This window comes from Heterodontus francisci, chromosome 38 (assembly GCF_036365525.1).
Source record: "Heterodontus francisci isolate sHetFra1 chromosome 38, sHetFra1.hap1, whole genome shotgun sequence".
In the NCBI taxonomy this organism is placed as follows: Eukaryota; Metazoa; Chordata; class Chondrichthyes; order Heterodontiformes; family Heterodontidae; genus Heterodontus; species Heterodontus francisci.
Window position 1 is genome coordinate 26,927,142 of NC_090408.1, and position 19,416 is coordinate 26,946,557.

A 19,416-nucleotide genomic window follows, 5' to 3' on the forward strand; every position below is an offset into this window, starting at 1 on the left:
AGTTCCCCTCCAAGTCACACACCATCTTGACTTGGAACTATATCGCCGTTCCTTCACTGTCGCTGGGTCAAAATCCTGGAACTCCCTTCCTAACAGCACTGTGGGTGTACCTACCCCACATGGACTGCAGCAGTTCAAGAAGGCTGCTCACCACCGCCTTCTCAAGGGCAATTGGGGATGGGCAATAAGTGCTGGCATAGCCAGTGACGCCCGCATCCCATGAACGAATAAAAAAAAAAATCAACTACATGATCTAGAATATTCTCAGGTATGTGGTTCTGAAAAAGAGGAGTGAAATGATCCAATGTGATACATAAAACTCTGAAAAACTCTGAAAAGCAGTACGGTGTTGCTCTTGAAGATCCAAGTCAATATAATTATCTAAGGCAAATAAATCTGATCCTCTCAATGACACATTTATAGACTGGCCTCATGTTATTACATGCAGGTATATCAATCATTGGGCAATTTCTGAGCCAAATGAGCATACAGAGATTAGTTTACAATTTACAAACTCACCTACAACTTATATTTTTATAGTATCCCTTGCTTATAGGAAGACAAGCCAAAACATGTGTAGAATGCAGGAAATAAAGTGAATGCCATGTCGGAGGGGAGTAAAGGAAAATCAAAAAACTGATAAAAGAAGGGCTTTGAGAAGTCACTAAAAAGGACAAGGCAGCAAGATGGAGGGATTTAACAAGGAAAGTTGTGGCTAGAAGAGCAATATTAGAGGGGAAGAAGGAGGAAAGAATGAGTAACCCAAACGATCAGCGGGTAGGTATGGGATCGTGGGGTTAGAGGAGATTGTTGAGGGAGGAGGGTAGGACAAGGACTTAGAGGGAATTGGGGGCAAGGACAAGGAGTCAGTTCTCTGGGGCATTTAGAGCCTGTGGAGCAGGGCTATGGAAAGGGTGGGGAGGGGGTGAGAATTGGGAGGCGGTGGATGCTCTATGTTGTCATTTATTTTATAATCTCTCAACATAGAATCTCTGAAACATCTAGGCTATCACAGAAGTTTAGATTGGCTGTGTAGATTGATCTCTCTTCCCCACCAGCGTTGTATTAGGAAACATTCTATCAAAGAAATGATGAAACTTAAATTATGCGACGTGATTAGGGAGCCAGTTTCCAGATGTTTTCAGTGCAGCATTTGGTAGGTCGCAGGAATGTGAGGATATCAGGGGGGAATTGATTTGTTTTCCACTACAGGCGAATGTCCCATTAGAGTTGCACCGTCGGTGACAAACAGTGGCTGTTTGCTGGCCTGAGATTTACACTGAGAGATACCAGCTACAGGTAATTCACCCGGACTGGGTCCATCTTTCCCAGTATCCAGTGTAATGTGATCACATTGTAGCCAAGAGGAGTGTTGTACTCTTCCTGCGCGATGTGTGCGCCTCATTACACCGGGTAAACGCAAGGCATTTGACACGAATTTGGATTTCCATCACACACACACACAAACAAAAGAGTTAGCGCGTCCGCCGGCTGAATGGATGCGGAACGAGAAGCGAGAGGGAACGGCTTTGTGTTCTGGTTGTAAGCGTTGGAATGAGAGAGCAGCGGCGGGGAGAAGCGGGGTAATATGACAAAAGGACAAATCGAAGAATGTAACCTGGTAGGTTGATCTTGTTACTGCCTTTGCTTAATCTCATCGAACTGTATGACAACATAGTAGATCATTAGGGCTTATTCAGTATATTGGAATAGTTCAAACCCCCTCCCCTTAAAAATAAAATATTAGGGAGCGTCAAATGTTGATGAATTCAACGGATTTATAAAATAACCGCCCCCCATTCCCTAACTCGGGAGTTTGGGATCCGACAGCGACCGGGAATATCTTTATTTTGTATTGTTACTCTTTCGGTTAACTGTTACATCCTCTTCCCCCCTCCTCCCCCCCGCAGGTAATACAGGAGCTCAATATTCAGGTAGCACTCTTTCGGGAACTGGTCATCGCCATTGGAAACAGCTCCTGTGACTCTGCAGCCGTCCGCAAGGAGATTAGAAGCGTCAGGTCCAGCTGCAAAGCGCTGGCCAAAAAATCTGAGCAGGTCTGTTCGCCTCTGTACAGGTAAGCACAGTGCCAGCCTAACAGAGCGGCAGCAGTCTTATCACCAAGACCTTCAGCAGAGGCAGCGGCTGCATTCTCCTTGTATGTCCAACACTATACAGGCTGAGTCATTTCCTTATTGCAATGTACACGAAATTGCAAGCCATTGGTTTGCTTTGATCACTCTGAGAGGGCAAGGTCCAGTATAACACGTTTGAGGTGACAGCCTCATCGAATCAGTGCTTGACGCGCAACACTCGAGGAGGATAAATGTGGCGTTTTAAACAGGCCATTAGGTTCTTAGTCAATCAATAGAGAAGCCTCTCTCCAGGAGACGGGGACACAGTCAAGATTTCAGGTTGAAATGGATTACTAGGTTCTTGTTGTCTGAAGTTTTAGCCGGTGGGAAAACATTTTTATTTTTGCCACATTGTTTGAACAGGATAACTAATCAGTCAGACTTCTGTTTTCTAGGCACAGGAAAGGTTCTTTAGTTACGCACACCAGGCCGACAGCTTCCCCAAGTATAGTACTGTACTGTCACATACAGGAACCATACATTGGATTATATTAACTGAATAAACGGGAGGTGATTTCGACTCTTGATTGCTGTGGAATTTGTAATTGAATTATATTTACTACCAAATGTATTGTCGCCCTCGTTCACCCGCGTATTAGTGATTTTAGCATAAATTCTTCATTAATTGTTTGTGAGAATTGCCTCAATTGATTACAGGCAGCATTATTCAGCACACCTCCCTACAAGTCACATCAGACGCAATATTCAAAGCCCATTCTCTCCCGCTGGACTCTATCTTGCTAACATCGCTGCAGTCATGACAGACAAATGACTCTCTCCATCACTGAGACAGTGCTAATCTCTATACACTACAGATCTTGCTGAAATCACCATCTGTAAATAGTCGATTATCCCATAATTTCATAAGTATTCGGAACAGTACTTTGTGTGGGATAAAAGCAAAAAGTGCTGGAAATACTTAGCAGGTCTGGCAGCATGTGTGGAGAGAGCAGCAGAGTTAATGTTTCAGGTCAGTGACCTTTCATCAGAACTGGCAAAGGTTAGGAATGTAATAAGTTTTAAGCAAATAAAACAGAGGTGGGGCAAAAAAGAACAAAAGAGAAGGTGTTGATAGGACAGAGGGTCACAGAGAATAACTGACAAGGAGGTCATGGGACAAAGGCAAAGCGAGTGTGGTGAAAGACAAAGCGTTAGTGCAGAGAGGGTATTAAATGACAGAATAATGAAAGCCCTAGCTAAAAGCACAAACATGAAATAAAACAGTGGGCAGGCACATGGTGAAAAAACCTGAATGATGAAACAAATAAATAAAAATAAAAAAGGGGGCCAGTTATGCTCTGAAATTATTGAACTCAGTCTTCAGTCCAGTAGGCTGTAGCGTGCCTAATCGGTAAGAGAGATGCTGTTCCTCAAGCTTGCATTGATGTTCGCTGGAACACTGCAGCATTCCCAGGATAGAGATGTAGTTTTATTTTTTTAAGCACTCAACATGCTATTTATTCTGAAGCAAGATCTTCAGAAAATAAAGTAAAAAGTATAAAAATTGACAAATAAACATGAATCACTCTAAATTTGGAAGTATTTTTAAAAATCAGGGTAGCTTATTTCAATAAAATTCCATCAAATAGATTTTATATGCTCAAAATATTTATTTCTAACACATATAGCCAATATTACACATCATTCTATTTTGATACAAATTATGACTTAAAAACAAGCCTCTTTAATTCATGGACAGGCTCAAGAATGCAGAGCAGATTTTCGTTTTTCTGGGAAGACGTATTACACCTTCAAAAACTGGGAATTGCACTTATTGTACAATGTCATTTGCTTAGCTATTTAGATTTACTGAGCAGCCAATTCGGGAAAGATGTGCAACAACAAAGGGATATTACAAATAAATAGCTGTTACAGGGATGTGTGGAGGTGTTAACTTGTTAATTAGCTAACATGTTAGAATATGAAAAGGGCGGCACAGTGGTGCAGTGGTTAGCACCGCAGCCTCACAGCTCCAACGACCTGGGTTCAATTCTGGGTACTGCCTGTGTGGAGTTTGCAAGTTCTCCCTGTGACCGTGTGGGTTTCCTCCGGGTGCTCCAGTTTCCTCCCACAGCCAAAAGACTTGCAGGTTGATGGGTAAATTGGCCATTATAAATTGCCCCTAGTATAGGTAGGTGGTAGGGGAATATAGGGACATGTGAGGATATGGTAGGAATATGGGATTAGTATAAATGGGTGGTTAATGGTCAGCACAGACTCGGTGGCCTGAAGGGCCTGTTTCAGTGCTGTATCTCTAAATAAAAAAAAAGAAAGAAAGTAATAAACGCAACTGAAACATGATGGTAAACTTTTGTCCCACCAGTGTTACAATGAAAGCTGGCAAACCCTGCAATATTAAAACCATATTTTTCATTTAAATTTAAAATAGTCTGAAAAAATAATGCCTTCTAAACAAGAGCTGAAATATTTCCTTTTTAAAACAGTGGCTTATATTTATATAGCGCTCACATGAAAGTGTGTCTCTGAGCACACTGCAAGGTGGAGAAATAGACACTAGACACCACCTAAAGGAATAGGTGCTGGGGTGCAAAGACTGAATTCATGGTCAATGAGATGGATATTGTGGAGTTGGTCAATTCCACAAAAAAAGTTTTTAAACTAGTGCAGTTATGGATGAAAGCCCAGATTAGTATTTACACTGTCAATACTGGTGGTGCTAAATGCCCAGCATGCACAATGGTATGTCATTGGCCGTCAATGTTCTTTTTGGGGGTGGAGTACACACTCAGTTCATTGTTACGGGGTGATGATTAGAGAGCAATACTATAAACAGGAGACATTGATTTGCGTTATTGTATAGTAGCAGGAAGATATTAAACCTGTGGACCTTTGTGATGTATCATTACTCTCTCCTGACTCCTGTGAGCTTCACAGCCAGTCTCACAGCCGCACGACCATCTTAAAGGAAATTGCTTGTACTCAAAGTGTATTTCAGTTACCCTGACAAAAGTGGTTTTAGGAAATAAAGGAACTCTGCAGAAGTTTTTTTAATATGTAAAAAGCTCCTCCTTTTTTGGTCCCATTTGAATACTTAATGACACACTATTAGATAATAGTCAAAGAAAGTGGTGTTTGTCGAAGGTCATACTCATCCAGTGGTTCAGTGCATGTATGTCAGCGCTGTATGTGGCACACGTGTGACAGTAAGTGATTTATTAATGTAGTACTCTAACAGGGTCAGGATGCTTCTGGATCAGGGTGATAGACCCGATGACTCTTTATAATTGCAACATATGACTTTTCTCACTATCTTGGGCTAATCGCAGGAATAAAGTAAATGATTGCTGAGGACCTCATTTGTTACTGTCACGTCTCAATTTTATATTTCTGTTGCCATCCTTGAACTTCAACAAAGCTGCACTTTACACCAACGATCTGATGACACAATGAAGTCACTATCCTACTTAGTTTCCACTTAAAATTTTAAAGTAGTGGTAATGTCACTGGACGAATAATCCAGAGGCTCAGGCTAATGCTTTGGGGACATGGGTTCGAATCCCACCATGGCAGATAGTGAAATTTGAATTCAATTAATAAAAAATCTGGAATTAAAAGCTAGTCTAATGGTGACCATGAAACCATTGTCAATTGTGGTAAAAACCCATTTGGTTCACTAATGCCCTTAGGGAAGGAAATCTACCATCCTTACCTGGTCTGGCCTATATGTGACTCCAGACCCACAGCAATGTGGTTGACTCTTAAATGCCCTCTGAAATGGCCTAGCAAGCCACTCAGTTCAAGGGCAATTAGGGATGGGCAATAAATGCTGACCTAGCCGGCGATGCCCACATCCCACGAACGAATAAAAAAAAAACATATGTAAAGGTTCCTATCCTAATCCATGCTCACATCTCACTTGTGCTTTTTCCACATTTAAATCATGTAAAAACAAAATCACAAGCAATAGATTTTCACTTATTTTCTCCAATGTGAAAAACAAAAAAAACAACCTTTTAGATGACCCAGAAATTGAATATATTGAAGTGATCCACAATAAAAATATACAAAATACACAGGGGCAATTTTCAACTCTTGGGCATTTGATTCTTGCCTGAAAAACAAGCAACTGGCCAAGAAAAGGCTGATGCTTCAGGCCCATCTGATTCAATTTTTAGGTTGCCTTTTAAATGGCCGGCAAGCACTTCCATCCACAACATGAGAGGCTGTTTACATCTGTATAATCAGAGTCCTATGTTGATTGTAAAACCCAGATTGCAATTTGTGTGTACAAATGGGCAGAGCATTCACATGCTCCTCCCAGTCCCAAAGAAATCTTGACCCAATCTTGCCCCCCACATCCCTCCCTAAACCCCCCACCAACAGGCCTGACCTGCTGCATCTAGAAGTCAGACAATTTTAATCATTCCAAAATTGGCATGTTTCAGCAGAGAACCTATTTGATGCTCACGGCTCATCAACTTGATTCCACAGAGACCCAAACCTGAAAATGGCTTAGGCCTCCAGACCATGGCACGGGACAAGTGCCGGAGACACCATGCTCCATTTGCATCTATTTTGGGTCCACATTAAAATACCCCCCTGCCTTTTGTGCTGCAAATCAAAAGGAAGCAGCTGCTGCCTGTGCTAATAGCGAATATATGTTCAAACACCGTGAAAAAAAATTACATTTCTGCATTTGTTTTAGCAATTAATATTTATGTACAATACATAATTTGAGAACCATTAAGGAAAAAGCATGATGAAAACATTCAAAGAATGCATTTTTGATTTAATAGTTGCAGATTTTTTTTTTGTGCTGGTATTTCTGTAGCCTTGAAGATGAAGATTTGCAGCCTGGTATCTGCAGGCTTCATGTACTGTTCTATGGGTGTCTGGAGATGTTTATAACTGAAATGCTTAAATCAGCATCCTTAATGGAATCTTTTCAACTTCGAAAAACAGGTATTTTTGAATTTACTGATATTCTTACAATTAGGAAATTTGATGTAATGCCTTTTTTTAATAATTTGGAAATTGATTGTGAAGAACTGAATACATACAGAAAAATATTTAACTGCTGTTTGAAACAGAGACTTTTATATGCTAGAAAAATGTGATAGTCTGAACTAACTATATCATTGCACCTTGGGATAAGGAGAGCAACTGACTGTGTATTTGTTTTGTTGTGGTCTCTATGCTGACATGAACAAGATATCACAACACAGCTTAGCTTTAAAGGAGTGAATAGTGAAAACATTATAGAAGCTTTGGATCCCCTCTGACATTCCTACAGTGGAACCCTCTACAGGTCCAAGGAAGAAATTAGTCTCAATAGGGATTGGATTTAATCTGATTGCAGCAGTCTTGATAAAAAGTCAGTGCAGAATCTGCCATTAGATGTTGCTAAATCAGTTTGCAAAGTTTTACACAGCATCACAGTGTAAAGAACCGAGCTTGTTCATAAGGTGCCGGACAGCTAGCAGCAGTTAGGGTTACTGTACCAATACTTTCAGTTCACTATCAAAAAATTTATTTACATTCACTAAACTATTCTGATTTAACAAGTTATTGCAACATGGGAAGAAATTTAATTTTAAATTACTACCAATTAAAATAGTTAACCAAAATATTAAGCAATATTTCATCTTAAAGATAACCATAACTACGATACTTTATTTGACAGTAAATGGAAATAATTTTACACCTAGAACTTAGTATCTTGAGTGAAATTTGGTTCAGGAGATGATATTTATTTTGGGTGCATGAAAGGGCATAACAAGAAACAGAAAGGTGGACAGTGGGTGAGGTGATGGCTATAAAGATATTTCATGAATTTGACCCTGGTGGCTGGTGGGAGCACAAAAACAACTGAGAAGTTTCAGACACAAGGAAAATACAGTGTAAAGCCTCACGATCTCAATATCATGCCAACATTTTAGATTTATACAGATTAATGAGGTGCAGTTGTCGTGTTTCTGGCAGGACTCTTGTAGTGCTGCTTTGGTCACAGCTGACTGTCATTTCAGCCACATCTTGCTGCAGTTCCACAGTCTGAGTTTTGATATGGAGTTGTAAGGCCATCTCTGCAAAATTTAAGGTTCACATGGCTTTGGACTAGATCACATCCAAATGAAGACGACAGGTTTTCTCTGCAACATGCTAAATATAGTATTCATCACTGAATGGATATAAACTTTCTAGAGCACCAATGTTGCCAATTTGAATTGAACCCATTCTTTTACTAGTTTTTCCAAACATTTCCACTATTTGTTAGTTTTAATGTTATTCAGACATGATTCCAAAGCCATCTAACTGAATCTTGGTGACTAAAAAGACTCAAGTGTGCTTTGGTGGATAGTTTACACTCAAGCATCGAGCCCAACTATTTCCTTGAACTTGCTTTTACTATTGAAGGTAGCAATGATTTATCTGTCCACCCTCCAACTGTGTTTATGTTTACTTCAAATGATTTAATCACAGCTCACCTCAAAATGGAGAGTTACCCAATCTGCGGAGGATTTTGTCAACAACAAATATTACTTCCAGTGCCATTGACAAAGAGCAGAAATAGAATGATGCTAATCACTTGGTCCTGATGGCCCCCTACATAAGTGCTGCGATAAGATCATGAATATGCAAGTTCCACGTAATTACATTATACTTGAGTACTTTAGGATTAGTTATGCTGCATAGCCAAGTCTTCTCCTTAATATCCTTTTCCAGATACCAATCACAGCTTGCTTCAATGCAGAAAAGTTGGTGTACATGCTTGCCAATTGGTGTTTAGTTGAATTCCTGGAGGTGATTGGGAATCTAGTTAATGAAAGATGTTATTGGACATTGTCTCCAGGCGGAGATTGAATCACCTGGCTGAGACCAGTAGAGAGGTCAAAGGAGAGTGCACCAAGGACACCATTTTTTAGTTTTTGTGTTACTGGAAGGTATTTACTAGTTTTAAAAAAAAATTATCAGTTAAGGGGTGTTATTGGCAAGAGGCCAGGCAAAGATCATAACACAGGTCAAGTTGCAGAGTTTTTTGTGGTACAGGAAACAAAGAGAAATTCATTTACAAAATGAGTTGGAGCAAGAAAGTAATATTTTGAGAGTGAGGCTCACTGCGGTGAAATGAGAAAACAAAATGCTTCAATACTGGATTGAATAAGGTTAACTTGCAAAGGAGAAAACACTGCAATAAATTTCTTACTGTAATTATTAGAATTGGTCTTATTGTCTTGGGGTAAAGTTAGCCTTTTGGGTATGCTGCAGCCATTTGTATACCTGCTCCAATGTCATTTCTTTACAATGAATAGGAAAGAGCACCTAATTACCCAGTTAGTGGAAAGGTGACTCAGGCTTCAGCTCTAACTGCCACAGGTTTGGAGAACTGGAAAAGGCTGCGCTGACTGGTAGATTTAGACCAATGAGGGAGCAACCTTTTTGCACCAGTCAGGAATCAGCCAGGAATCCAAGCCTGGAAACTTTAAAGAGCTGCGGTTAAAGTTGAGGTATCCAAGGATATTTGGTGTATGTGGACCTTGGACATGTTGTATATGAGGACTTGTATTTTTTTTATTTTGAAGGGAGTATGGATTTATTTTTGTGGGAGAGGCTATTTGGATTTTCTGTATATCGAGAACTCCATTTCTAATGTAATCATATATGGCTTACTCACAGTTGTGACACATGTAGAGAATGCCCAGTTGCACAAAAATGGGCATCCTTAACATGAATCAGTGATCCACAGGAATAGGTATTCACCCGGCATTCACAACTATATAAAATGAGTAAAATGCTGCAGTCTGCAATAATAGTCCAAATTCATAAATGAACAGTACCTAACTGTGTGTAATTTATTATTTGAGTCATCTGAAGCTGGCAATGTTAGTGGATTGGTTGAGAGGGGGGGGAAAAAATTCAACATAAAAATGCAGGCTTGGAGCAAACACCTCACAGAAAGGCAACAACTCAAATCAGACATGGCCAATGAATGGCATAAATGGGAATTAAATGGGATGAAAAGATTCAGGATTCATAACTAAAGCCAAGAAGGAATAGAGAGGAGTAAGGGATAATCCTGAGAAACATACAGCTCGAGGGTCTTTGGGATATATTTAGAACAAAAATCTGCCTATATGTTGGAAAAGATTATATGACCTTTGTGAAACAAAAACACTATTTCCTAAATACTGCAGTTTGCAGCAGCTATTGGTCCCTTTTGGGCCCTGAATTACTGAACCAGAAGAGAATGGAGGGGATAAAATAGGGCATGATGTGAAAATGGACAGGGCTGAAAGGAATTATTTTAAGTTGGTAAAGCACATTATTTTGGAAAACAAGAGCACATCTAGATAATGATACCAGGATAAAGAGAAAATCTAGCGTGGGAAAGGCATGAATAAAAGAACACCTTAAATGAGACAAGAAAGAGTCAGAGGTTGTGGCCCTTAATGTATATGTCAGTTTTAAATTAATTCCATTTAAAATCTTAGATGTATACACAAATATATTTATTGAAAAATTAATAGGTTACCTTATGTGAGTATGACCAAGTACTTACTAAATCCTAAAAAGTTTGCAAGCAGAGTCAAAAGTTGCAGGGTGAGCTCAGGTATGAAGGGGATCATTATCCCTTAAGAAATTACACTTTGACCACTGCCATAAATCATCTCACCCAGGATTGGGAAAAGGTGAAATGACTGAACAGATCTATTGATGTTTTTGGAAACAATGATAGAGCAATACGTACAGCTTCACACATTCAGACATATGACTGTGTATGCACGCGCACACATACACAACAAATTATCTCTAGGAAAAATACAGTTAGATATAGTGAATAAATAGACATGGTTAATGGAAAAGAAAGGCAAAATGAATAAAAGAAATTAATTGAAAAATGGTTTGAAAAACATCTCAAATATTTCCATAAATGTTAAAAAATACTACTAGATTTTTTTGAAACCTGTAATTCTTAAAGTGTCTTTCCACTTCAGAACAAATTATTTGTCCTGCTCCTGGAATCCCATATGAAAAAGAGGAGGAACATTCACAGGCCCCATTTCTAGAAGATGTCACTTGCTCATCGTCTTCACAAGAGCTGGACTTATTGGCATGTCACATAGATACGGCACTGGAAATTGAATCCACAGAAAGGTAAACAGTTTGAGCTTTGGTTTTGCAAAGATGTTACAATATTTTGTATATCGAGCAATATTAATGATGATTTATACAGGAGATGAGGACAGTTAAGTAAGGATACTGCAAAGGCTATGGGCCCTGACAACATTCCGGTAATAGTACTGAGATCTTGTGCTCCAGAACTAGCCGTGCCCCTAGCCAAGCTGTTCCAGTACAGCTACAACACTGGCATCTACCTGGCAATGTGGAGAATTGCCCAGGTGTGTCCTGTGCACAAAAAGCAGGACAAATCTGACGTGGCCAATTACCGCCCTATCAGTCTACTCCCGATCATCAGCAAAGTGATAGAAGGGGTCATCTACTGTGCTATCAAGCGGCATTTGCTCAGCAATAACCTGCTCACTGACACTCAGTTTGGGTTCTGCTAGGGTCACTCAGCTCCTGACCTCATTACAGCCTCGGTCGAAACATGGACAGAAGAGCTGAATTCCAGGTGAGGTGAGCGTGACTGCCCTGGACATCAAGACAGCATTTGACTAAGCATGGCATCAAGGAGTCCTAGCAAAACTGAAGTCAATGGGAATCAGGAGGAGAACTCTCGCTGGTTGGAGTCATACCTAGCACAAGGGAAGATGGTTGTGGTTGTTGTAGGTCAATCATCTCAGCTCCAGGACATTACTACAGGAGTTCCTCAGGGAAGTGTCCTAGGCCTAACCATCTTCAGCTGCTTCATCAATGACTTACCCTCAATCATAAGGTCAGAAAAGGGGATGTTCGCTGATGATTGCACAATGTTCAGCACCATTCGCAACTCCTCAAATACTGAAGCAGCCCGTGTCCATATGCAGCAAGACCTGGACAATATCCAGGCTTGGGCTGATAAGTGGCAAGTAATATTCATGCCACATAAGTGCCAGGCAATAACCATCTCAAACAAGAGAGAATCTAACTATCTCCCCTTGACGTTCAATGGCATTACCATCACTGAATCCCCCACTATCAACACCCTGAGGGTCACCATGGACCAGAAACTTAACTGGAGTAGCCACATAAACACTGTGGCTACAAGAGCAGATCAGAGGCTGGGAATTCTGCAGCAAGTAACTCACCTCCTGACTCCCCAATGCCTGTCCACCATCTACAAGGCGCAAGACAGGAGTGTGATGGAATGCTCTCCACTTGTCGGGATGGGTGCAGCTCCAACAAGACTCTAGAAGCTCGACACCATCCAAGACAAAGCAGCCTGATTGATTGGCACCCCAAATACCACCTTCAACATTCAGTCCCTCCACCACCGACGGACAGTGGCAGCAGTGTGTACCATCTACAAGATGCACTGCAGCAACTCATCAAGGCTACTTCAACAGTACCTTCCAAACCCACGACCTCTGCCACCTAGAAGGACAAGGGAACAAATGAATGGGAACACCACCACCTGCAAGTTCCTCTCCAAGCCACACACCATCCTGACTTGGAATTATATCACCATTCCTTCACTGTTGCTGGGTCAAAATTCTGGAACTCCCTAACAGCACTGTTGGTGTCCCTACACCCCAAGGACTGCAGCGGTTCAAGAAGGTAGCTCACCACCATCTTGTCAAGGGCAATAAGGCTGGGCAATAAATGCTGGGCCTAGCCAGCAACGCCCACATCCCCCGAACGAATAAAAAAGGAAACCTTAACTCTGGTCTAGAGATAGTAAAAATCAAAAAGAATGCTGGAAATAGCACTAGGTGAACCTTTTGGATGAACCCATCATCAAAACTCTCAGTTAGGACAAGAAAGGGAATGGAAGATTCTCACAAGAAAGTTATGGGAGCAGCTAATGTCTGAAGTTATTGAAGTCAATATTGAGATCAGAGGACTGTAGATGGGCAGGAGGAAGATGAGGCACCTTCCTTTGTGTTATGTTATTGGGAGCAGTTGCGAGAGTAAAGACAGAAAGGTCAAACTGAGTTGGGGCAGGGAGCTTAAATTGATGAGGTGCAGGGAGGTTGAGTACATGCGTAGACATGTGACATTATATTCAGCCAATCTGTGTTAGGTTTCCCTAGTGTAGAATGAGTGTGTAACAAATAGCCCTTTAGGAATTAATTGTGTGTGTGTGTGTGTGTGTGTGTGTGTGTGTGTGTATTAAAAGCTGGTATCTGCCTTTACAATCATTGTGCTTTGTTGAGTTCAATTTAATCAGCACACTAGTTTTATCTTTGACTATTGATACCTTCAACATCCTACTTTATGGTTGTAATCGTAAATATGCTATGAATGGAACTACCTGAGTGAAAACAGGAATTCTAATTCATATGTCCAAATTATTTAACTGTTTCATAATTAATTTAACTGTTTATTATGGGTTTAATAGTAATCAGACACCCACTCAAACACAGTACCTCGCCAGTAGTAAAGAGCACATAACTTGCGAGCAATGTATTAAAAAAACACTTTAACAAGCATTTAAGCACTTTCTTATATTTGTTATTTCAGTGACATTCAGGAAATGAGGTACCTTCTGAGAAATCTCAGGGAATCCATACCACAATATCTTAAAATACAAGGTATGTATTTGACATATTTAAGTGTAAGCATATGTAAAAAACTACTGCATGTTTGAAAAGTTCCTCTGGAGGAGTATGTTCAAATTTATATTTACATGACATTAAACAGATCTACGCAGAGACAAAGGGGCGGCGCAGTGGTTAACACCGCAGCCTCACAGCTCCAGCGACCCAGGTTCAATTCTGGGTACTGCCTGTGTGGAGTTTGCAAGTTCTCCCTGTGTCTGCGTGGGTTTCCTCCGGGTGCTCCAGTTTCCTCCCACAAGCCAAAGACTTGCAGGTTGATAGGTAAATTGGCCATTAGCAATTGCCCCTAGTATAGGTAGGTGGCAGGGAAATATAGGGACAGGTGGGGATGTGGTAGGAATATGGAATTAGTGTAGGATTAGTAAAAATGGGTGGTTGATGGCCGGCACAGACTCGGTGGGCCGAAGGGCCTGTTTCAGTGCTGTATCTCTAAACTAAACATATAACCTTGAAATGCTTACATTCATTTAAAAGCATAAATCTTAATAGTGATCAGATTGTAACAGCAGCTTTAGAAAGACAGAATACATGAATTAGGTGGCACAGTGGATTACAAGACCTTTGGGACTCTGAGTTTTAATCTAATGATCAAGTTGCATCTCATTGTGGTGGTCTAAAATGAAACATTATTTGGGAATCTCAACCTGGTACATAGGGGTTGCAGATTCACAACACAAAACAAAAAATAATTTGACACTATTTGGGTATAAGGACGATTGATGTGGGAAATGGGAAAACCACAATGGTGTAATAGGGTAAAGATTTTTGAACTGGGCTCTTCGGCACCCAGAGTGTCCATGAAAGAATCCTGAGGTCATGAGATTCATGAACATTTCTGCATTTGCTAGCTTATTAATGTGCTATTTTTTGTGGTGATATGCCAATAAAACACATTTTTCACAATGAAAAAGCAGAGCATCTGACTCTCTGTTTTGGAAGTTAGGGCAATGTGGCTGTGAGGATGGGTCTAAGAGTGGGAAAAACAGGAATGGAGGAGGTGTAATAAAAGTGAATGAGGAGAGAGAGAAAAAAGTGCAGGAGAGTATGTTCCCAGGAGTGCATCAACATTTTATCTGAATGTAAATCAGGGATTCTGATTCACATATCCTCAACAATATCAAAAAAAATTCTGATGCAATGATAAACTCTTCTATTTTGGTTTTCCTTCCACTTTTTTAATCCTTCCGCTCCCCCTTTCTCTCTCCCCACACCTCTACTTGCATCTCTCACTTTTTCCACTTTCCTCCATATATTCATCTCACTTAAATTTCTCCTCCACTTTTGTTTCTTTCATCCCTCATTTTTATCTCCTTCACTTTCTCACCTCTGCCTATGCAGCAGTCTTTCCCACCTACCTTTACTTCTGATGGCATCACAGCTGCTATGCTTGAAACGGCAAGAAACAGCACGAGAATGATAGAGCTGGGAAGTGAGATCCCAAAGACCTAGTGAGCAGGATTTGAAAGGACTCTAGGGAATGGGCTGCCAAAACAAAAACTGACAAGGTAGCTTCTGCTGGATGTAATTGAGACTTTACTGACCACTCCGGATATCCCAATAATGTTTCATATAGACTGAGAGTAAGGAGTTTTACTCTGTATCTGGTTGTTCTATGACCCATTTGGGAATACTTGTTGCTGACTCTGGGTGCAAAAGATGTAGAAGTGTTACATCTTACAGCAGTAATACATCTAGCCTTGATGAGCATAAAACTATCTTGGCAATTTTTAATGAAATGCCGTTCAATTAAAATGTAAATTTTACTTTTTTCCATTGATATGAAGTAATCTGCATAAATATATCTGCTTAAAATGGCTAATGTTAAGCGATTTGAATGAAAAGTGGGTTGGGAAGCAACAGCTCTATTCAATGGGTACCACTTGTGCGTATACTTTGAAGATGCTTATGTTTTTGAATCCAAACAAACAACATACGTCAGGACTCAGCAATACAATGTTATAGCACCAAAATACATCCGGCGGAATTTAATTCCCCCTAAGGAGTGATCTGGGAGGCGGGGGGTGGACGTTGAATCAGGAGGGAAAGGGTGGTGGGGGTGATGGGGCTGGAGTGCTCATTGTCTTCCCACTCCCTTGATTAAGTCCATGGCAGGCAAGGACAGCCTCCGTCACATGGGGAGGCCACCCAGTAAATCCAGGTGGCCTCCTTGTGGCTGGTTGGGTAGCAAGGGGCCTCCTCTGTGGGCAATCTGTGGCCCACGGAAGGCCACAGTGGCAAAGGCCACCCTGCGTTCAACAGCCCAAACCCCCCAACCTAGGGCCTGCCTGACTGGCCCTGGCTAGCCCACCCCACTCACCTCCAGCCCAGGGCTCCCAGGCTGCTCCTTGCCCTGGGCTTACCTACCATCTGAGCAATGGCCACTACTCCCAGTGGTGCTGCTGAGCTACCAGCCCTCTTATTGGCCAGTTCTGGGATGCAGGATCCCCATCCTTAAAGGGATAGAACCCCAGTGTTGTTCAGTTGATTACCCGAGCACCATTAAATACAGCCGGGGTTACCTGAACAGCTGAGGCAGAGCTCCCCTTGCCTTCTTGGCTCGGCGTCGGGACATCTGTTGCCTGCAGAAAACTCTGCCCATAATTTCTGAGTGATATAGCAAAGAGGGACAGTATGCTGGGCAAAAGTAACAACTGTATAAAAGTCAGTGATGTTTACAACTTTTAATTTTCTTCTGCTTTTTTCTCAAAAGGTTTTCAAAAATCTATTCCACATGTAAACTTTAAAACACAAGCAGTGAAATGCTAATTACCATCATTGGTTAGGCAAAATATATTATTTTTCTAAATTTGAGTCTGTGGAGCGGAATTACAATATCCAACTACTTCCTACACTTCAGTACAATCTATCCCTAGTGTACAATACAGGCATAATTAACCATTAGCATATTACATCACACAATACTTGTAATTTAGAAGTAACCTTTCTCTTTGTTAGATCACTATTCCTTTAAAAAAAAAGTCTACATGGTTTTGTATGTAGATATTTTTCAAGAGTGGAAGAAAGTTACCAGAATGGTACCTGGGATGAAAAACTTCAGTTATTTGGGGAGACTAGAGAGGCAGGGATTGTTCTGAAAAGGTGGCCCAAGCAGATTCAATAGTAACTTTCAAAGGGAGAGTTGGATATATAATTGAAAAGGAAAGATTGAGGGCTATGGACAAAGAGCAGGGGAGTGCGACTAATTGGATAGTTCCTTCAAAGAGCTGGCACAGACACAAATAGTCTCCTTCTGTGCTGTATGATTCTATGTAAACAAAACCTACACCATATAGTTATATGAAGCAGCAATGCTAAAAATTTGTAAGCTTTTATTTAGCACAACAGGCTGCATTGTCCAAACATGAGATTGTGCTGTTAACCAGATAGAAGACTTAGTTATGTTATGCAGCTCAGAAAGCTGGAGTATAACCAAATTGTGGGGCCAGGTTGGGAGTGCTAAAGTGAATTGTTTAGGGTGTTGACTGCAGCATTGGAGCTAAAGGCAAGGAGGCAATGTCAACAAAGCAAATGGTCACATAGGTTCCTGCACAGCACCTCTAGATGGCAGTGTTGTATTGGCTGAGTTGTGCAGCTCCCTTTCTTAATATGCCTGAAGCTATCAATCTGGAAAGGGCTTGGAATGACTATTTCTCTGACATGCATTATGCATATTAGCCCTGAGCTAATTACGGTCATTAAATGGGTGGGGAAGTGGTTGATGACTATCTTGACCGATTCCTTTGTGCTTGTTAAGTGGGAGTCAATCCATTTGAGGGCTGCAGGTTCTTACTCAATCCATATGAATATTCCCAATGTTTGGTGGGGAGGGAAGGGGAGGAAAAAGAAACACTATTTTATCCCATCTAAACACGTAGGCAATACTGCTAAATATTACTAATTGGCGTCATGATTTGCCACAAATAATACAACAAAGACAATTTTGACCCAATAAAACAAGTTATTCTTTTTAATACCACACAGCAGCAATACTGCAGTCTCCATGATGGAAATAAAATGGCCTGGAAAGAACTGAAATTAGTAAGCATCAAGTTTATGGCAATGGGGCACTACACTAGTTTCAGTTTCTGTACTGTTTGCAGCCTACATGGTCCCATGACTCTGCAATGCTGCCTGGTGCAAGGCAACTATTAGGAAATGCACAAGAGTAACCCAAAATCAGTTCCTAAGATCCTACCACCTAATGACGCAATGCATTGAAGCATCAAATTGATTTTTCCATAACAGGAATGCTGTCCAGACATAGAGTATTCCAGAATCCTATTATCCAAGAGGAGATGAACTAATAACTTGGAGGTGTTTCATCCTTCATTTATACAGTTAAAGCTGTAGGCTGGGAACATGTTTTTGAATCAGATATGTGCACAAATCCACTCAGTCATACATCTGGTCAATTATCTGAAAGTTTTTTTGGATGGCTTACTAAAAACACTTGGTGGCTGTGCCTTCAGCCTCCTGAGGCCCAAGCTCTGGAATACCTCCCTAAACATCTCCGCCTCATTTTCCTCCTTTAAGACACTCCTTAAAACCTACCTGTTTGATGGAGCTTTTGATCATCTAACCGATGATCTTATGTGGCTCAGTGTGTACTTTGTTTTATAATTCTCCTGTGAAGCACCTTGGGAGGTTTTATTACTTTAAAGGCACTCTAAGTTGTTGTTGCACTGGTGCTTAATTACTTTTTAAATTCTTGGTAAAACCAAGATTTACTCTTTATTCTGTATTTTTCACAGATGAAACCTGCTTGTTGACGCCATCTCCCACACATCCAAAAATTCGGAAGAGGAGGAAGTGCGGACTATGTTGTATAAAGAAATGAAATCATTTGTTCTACCCATTAATTCTAAATAATAATGTCATAGTTTAGGATAACTGGACTCATATAGCAGATCTTTAAATTTGTTGAATATATTTGATGATGAAACATTCAGCAAACCAAGTGCAATATCAAAGAAACTGCTTTAGCAATTTTAATATGTGTAGAAAAGTTATTGATATAGAAATGTTATATCTTACCAGCATTCTCAGGCACTTATTTGATTGTTAAAATGCTATAATACTGCTATTTAATGCCGTGCTAGCTTCTTTTGTGCCTTGCTGTTTTTTTACAAAAAAAACCCCCTCCCTTATGTTTGACAAGAAATGTTAAAGCATTCATTTAATGAGTGAGGACTAAACCTGAATAATAAACCTGTTATACAGACCAATAAAGGTTGATGGGGGTGTAGTTAAATAAATTTATTTTGTGTTAAGAAGCTGCAGGAAGCTATAAAACAAAGTATGGGGAAAAAAATGAATTACATACGTCAGTAATCCCTTCTCGTGAGTTTTTTTGGTGAATGGATAATGCATATTTTAAACATGTAAAAGATAAGAAGTTTTAAGGAAACACAAGAACAGAGCGAGTATTTTACTCTTCAATTATTGAGCACTCATTCGAAAATGTGAAACTCACTGAAGTCAGGATCACATGACTTTCTTCCAATCTCGTTATGCTTCCAAACTACTGACCAGTTTCCAATTCTTTTTGATGGAAGCATTTTCTAACGAGTGCACAGCAAAGAAAAAAAAAGTTAAAATTA

At 40.4% G+C, this 19,416-nt stretch overlaps 1 protein-coding gene across 1 annotated transcript; it reads left to right on the plus strand.

Moving 5' to 3' along the window:
* The first annotated feature begins 1,407 nt into the window (after positions 1 to 1,407).
* LOC137352332 (regulator of G-protein signaling 7-binding protein-like) lies at positions 1,408 to 19,107 on the plus strand. Its single transcript, XM_068017619.1, has 6 exons — positions 1,408 to 1,621; positions 1,911 to 2,077; positions 6,928 to 7,058; positions 11,090 to 11,249; positions 13,719 to 13,789; positions 18,568 to 19,107. The coding sequence occupies exons 1-6, from the start codon at positions 1,589 to 1,591 to the stop codon at positions 18,651 to 18,653; spliced, it is 648 nt and encodes a 215-aa protein (XP_067873720.1). The 5' UTR covers positions 1,408 to 1,588; the 3' UTR covers positions 18,654 to 19,107.
* Positions 19,108 to 19,416: the final 309 nt, after the last annotated feature.